Source organism: Orycteropus afer, unplaced genomic scaffold, assembly GCF_000298275.1.
Source record: "Orycteropus afer afer isolate SDZICR_OR568_19922 unplaced genomic scaffold, OryAfe1.0 scaffold00313, whole genome shotgun sequence".
Lineage (NCBI taxonomy): Eukaryota > Metazoa > Chordata > Mammalia > Tubulidentata > Orycteropodidae > Orycteropus > Orycteropus afer.
The window spans coordinates 3,733,830-3,739,042 of record NW_006921900.1 but is presented as its reverse complement, the minus strand read 5'-3'; the positions used below and the strand labels follow the sequence as shown (position 1 = coordinate 3,739,042).

At 40.3% G+C, this 5,213-nt stretch overlaps 1 protein-coding gene across 1 annotated transcript in view; it reads left to right on the top strand.

The window, feature by feature from the left end:
- The window catches only part of NRG4 (neuregulin 4), a 150,474-nt gene extending 145,628 nt beyond the window's left edge, over window positions 1-4,846 (top strand). The window contains exon 4 of the mRNA XM_007951851.2: window positions 4,759-4,846. Coding sequence (XP_007950042.2) covers window positions 4,759-4,846 — 88 coding nt within the window. The remainder of the gene's footprint in view (window positions 1-4,758) is intronic.
- Window positions 4,847-5,213: the final 367 nt, after the last annotated feature.

Genomic DNA, 5,213 nt, shown 5'->3' with positions numbered 1-5,213 from the left:
CTGTCACCCAAATCATAATAATAATTAATCAATTAATTAATTAAAAAAAAAGTCTAACGAAAAGTCATAGTTTGGAACACTCAATATTTAAAAAGACGTCATTTCTTCCCAAATTGAATTATAGACTCAGTGAAATTCTAAACCAAGCCCCGATAAGGTGTTTTGGGGTTTTTTTGGGGTTTTTTGGTAGTATCTAACAAACTAATCATAAAATTCATATGAAAGTGTAAAATTCTAACCTAACCAAGGTGAGGAGAATGTACAAGATACCAAGATACGTTATAAACCTCTAACAGCCTACACCTCACTTACCAACTACCTCGTTATCTGACATTTCTCATTTATGATAACTGAAAAAATTCTCAGGCAGCTCCTCTGATGGTCTAGGTCCACGGCTGGGCCTGGAACAACCCCCATGGGCCACTCCAAATGATATACCAGAGGCCCCAGTGATGTCAGGGCCACATAAGGGACTGCACTCAACTAGCCACAGGACAGGATGCCCTCTCCTATTGTCCACTATGTGTTGGTCTGGCCACGGAGGGTGCAGGGCAATGGCCGGATGATGGAGAGTCGCAGGTAGGCAGAAGGAGGCCAGACAAGGACCTAAAGGTGCCACGAAGGTTGGTAAGTGGAGATCGGAGTGGGAGAGAAAAGGTGGCCACACAGGGTCATGAGGCTGCCAGCCAGGGAAAAGGAATAGGGTCCTCCCCAGGGCAAGCACCAGGACGCAGTGGTTAGCAGGCAACACCTAACCTACACCACCACTACTATCCTCAACCCTCACTGGCTCTGTGGTGGTGAGGAAGGTGTGGTGGCAAAGGAGGCCTGCCATGCCACTTGCATCCAGGATGTGCCAAGGGTTCCTGATAGGTGAACAAGTGGGGGTAGGGGAGGGCGCTGGTGCTGAAGACGAAGGTGGCTTCCAACTCTCACATAACACCAGTTTCACATAAGAATCTAGTCTTTGGGATCTAACCATGTGGAAATGTGAGGAGTAGGTATAATTCAGAGTGGCTTATTGATTCAGGGATAGACAAGAAACAGAATATTGAATGTACTGTCGACTGCCAGAAGAAGGAACAAATCTATCTTGTAAGAAGGAGCTCTGGTGGTGTAGTAGGTAAGGCATTTGGCTGCTAACCAGAAGGTTGGTGGTTCAAACCCGCTAGCTGCTCCACGGGAGAAAGATAAAGCAGTCTACTTCTATAAAGATTTATAGCCTTGGAAACCCAATGGGGATAGCTTTGAGTCAGAATCAACTCAATAGCAGTGGATTTGGTTTGGTTTAGAGCTTGTAAGAAGTACAGCCAGAAATGAATTTGCTCTGTAAACTGTCACCTGAATCACAATAAAATTTTTTTAAAAAGAAGTACAGCCAGAATGTTCTTTAGAAGGGAGAATAGTGAAACTTTGTCTTACATATTTTGAACATGTTATCAGGAAGGACCAGTCCCTGGTGAACAATACCATGCTTGGAAAAGTAGAAAGTCAGTGAAAAAGAGGAAAACCCTGAACAAGATAGAGTGTGTTACAACGACTACAACAGTGGACTCAAGCATAGCAGTGATTGTGAGGATATTACAGTGTTTCCTTCTATTATACTTGGAGTCGCTGTGAGTCAAAACCCACCCTACAGCACCTAACAACAGCAACAATAGAAAGATAGAGACAGACCCATGAACACTGGGACACCTGACATACAACAAAAGTGCATTTGAGATCAGTGGGAAAATGATATACTTTTCAGTGTATGGTGTTGGCATTGTTTATTCATATGGAAGAAAGTAAATTTCATCCCTGCCTTACAGCATACCTCAGAATCAGTGCAGGTAGAGTAAAGATCTAAATATGAAAGGCAAAATGAAAACTCTCAAAAGAACATTTAGAAGAATGCCTTTGTGTTCTTGGGGTAGAGAGAGGTTTCTGAAACAAGATTCAGGAAGCACAGATTGTAAAAGAAGTTGTTGATAAATTTGCTATATTAAAATTGAAAGCTTCTAGTTGTCAAAAGATACAAGAAAATGAAAACCCAGGCTACAAATTGGGAGAAGATATTTCTAACATATGAAAACAAAATTATGAACATGTATGTCCTGAATCAGAAGGAAGATGGGGCAGTCTACTTCCATAGTGATACTGCCTCGGAAACCCAAGGAGGGGTCGCTATGAGTTGGGGCCAACTCGACGGCACATAACAACAACAACAACATGTCCTGAATATATCAACAACTCCTACACATCATTAAGAAAAAGTTAAACCTGTATATAAGTGGAAAAATAAATAAAATTTATATAGTCTGAAGATGAACAGTTCATTCACTGCTAGGGGGACTGTAAAATGGTATAGCCACTATGAGAAATGGTATGGCATTTCCTTAAAAAATTGGAAATAGAAATACCGTTTGATTCAGAAATTCCATTACTAGGAATATATCCTAAAGAGGTGAGAACCAGGACACAAATAGACACATGCACACCCATGTTCATTGCAGCACAATTCATTATAGCAAAGAGAGGGAAACAACCTAAATGCCTATCAGCAGATAAATGGATAACCAAATTATGATACAGTCACACAATGGAATACTATGTAACATTAAAGAATAATGAAGAATCCATGAATCACCTCATAACATTTGGAGGACAGTGTGCTGAGTGAAATAATTCAGTCACAGAAGGACAAATACTGTATGAGTCCATTATTATAAAAAGTCAAGGAAAGGCTTACTATGTTGGTTACCAAGGATAAGAGAGAAAGGGAGGGAAAATTCCTCACTAGTTAACAGCCATGTGTTGATTTGGGTGAAGGAAAGTCAGTATTACAAAAGTGTGTGGCCAGCACAATGACAACAGGGAAAAGGAGGACACAGAAACATGCACATAAGATATAGACAACAGGCAAATACTGTCACATGCACAATACTTCATTAGCAGTGTCAGTAAGCACTAGTCTATGGGTGAATGCATAGACAGGTGAGAAGATCAGGTGTGGGTAGGTGAAAAAGAATACCCATGACCATGGATATATTTGGCTGAAGATATTCTTACATGTGTATTTGTGCTGCATAAATAACAATATACATTATAGAAACAATAGGGGACAGAATTGGAGTAGCTTCTCAGTGACAACGAAGAACATTGAGGGAGAAAGTCACCAGGCTTGTGGGCTCGGGACCATGGTCTCAGAGGACATCAAGCTTAACATAAAAATCTCATTCTACGTCCTTCTTTGGTGAGTAGTGACTGGGTCTTAAAAGCTTTCAAGTGGCCATCTGAGATGCAACTACTGGTCTCCCCTCATCTGGAGCAAAGAAGAGTGAAGAAAATCAAAGTCATATGGAAACAGTTAGTCCAAGAAGATGGTGGACTAGGGGGACCTCAGCCTTCATGACCCTGAGACCAGGAGCTGGAGACCTTCCTCAAAACTTCTTATATACTGGAAGCAGACCACATCCCTGAAGTTGCTCACAGTAGATTCCACCATGGAGTTCATTACCAGTGTCATCATGGGGAATAGCTACATTCCCCAGCCACTCAAAACCAGGCCCAGCCAAGTTGACACACAACTTAACTACCACACCCAAGTAATTCTGAAATCTATACTGACATCAGTAGTACTTCAGGAGGAGAAGCCGAGGTGTATTTACAAAACACATTTCATTTTGCTATGGTAAAAGTGATTTTGAATTCATTTTTGTTAACATAAACTCATACTTCTGAGTATTGACATAGTGAAAAAAATTAAAACAATTGTACATTCCAAAATAGTATTTAATATTTAAAATAATTTTTAAAAAAACTTTTATTATGATCACCTAAATATAAATTATAAGCTGTATTAATTGACAAGATGGCTAAAAAATTGAGGAACTGGAATCTTAAAAAGATCCAAAGAGGCAAAAAAAAAAAAAGAAGGTGGGGACCAGGTTTGCTGGTCCAATAGAGCCTGGTGTAACCACTGAGACTATGGCCCCTAGCTGCCCTTCAGGTCTGGAATTGAACCCACACCTGTGGTTTCCAGCCAAACAAAGTACAGGCATGTGAGTTAAACATTTACCTCAAGTAGACACATGCCCTGGAGAGAACAATCATGGGAGAAGGAAGGGCTGCTTATGCACAGGGAGATAGCTCAGGGTGCAGAAGAGTATGAAGGGATGGACACTGGGAGGAGGTAACTATGGGGAGGAAGTGGGAGGGGAGCTGTTGCATTGTAAATTTTGGTCAATGACATGAGACAAAGTATATGTGAACTGTATGAAAAGTGAATTTACTCTGTAAATCTTCACCCAAATCCTAATTAAAAAAAAAAAAAAAAAAAAGATCCAAAGAGAGTTTTTCAGCTGCCATTAATAGTTCACTAAAGCTACCATAGGGTGTCTAACTAATAATGGAAACTAATCTCTTTAAAAAGAGTACAAGAGCATTCCACTAAGATAAGACATGTTTCTAAACATCAATATAAAGGACTTTGGTGCAGAAGACAACAGCTCTGCTTTCTTAAGCAAAAAAGACTTACATGGCATTATCAACATCGGAAGTTCCCCCAGATGACCTACCTGCCCAAGTATATTTTTTCATTGATGGAACCCAGTGTCAAGAATTGCATTGTCAAGGCAACTCTGACTATTTCAGGTAGTAGTTACGGAGAAGAAAATAAACATCAAATATTCAAGTTTAAACTTTCTTTCTAGTTGTTCTGACATGCTTTCCATTTATCCTTTTCCATTTGTGTGTCTGTCTCCCTTTTGCTATTAGGAAAGGCCACCTTCAGAGGGCCAGTTCAGCCCAGTATGATATCAACCTGGTAGAGACAAGCAACACCAGTGCCCACCACAGTGAGTAAATTCAAAAGGAAATCTTGTTTGAGAACACTGTGTGAATTGGTGGTGGTTATTGTTGTTATTACATGTAGTGTCAACCCTGTGACTTTTTCTGTTGGGCTTTTTTAATAACCACCCTTTTTCACATGGAGATGAATTTCTTATTAAAAATATGGCACAAGTCATAACAAGCCATGTTACCTCAGTCTTTGAAATGACTTTATCAGCTGTCATGTGCTGCACACTTATAAGGGCCTGGTTTCTCCAGAAGTACTTTAAGTGAGCTGGTATGTGGGGAAAGTAGCCCGAGTGGTGCAGTGGTTAAAGCATTCAAATACTAACTGAAAGTTCAGAAGTTGGAACCCACCAGCAGCTGTGTGGGAGAAAGAT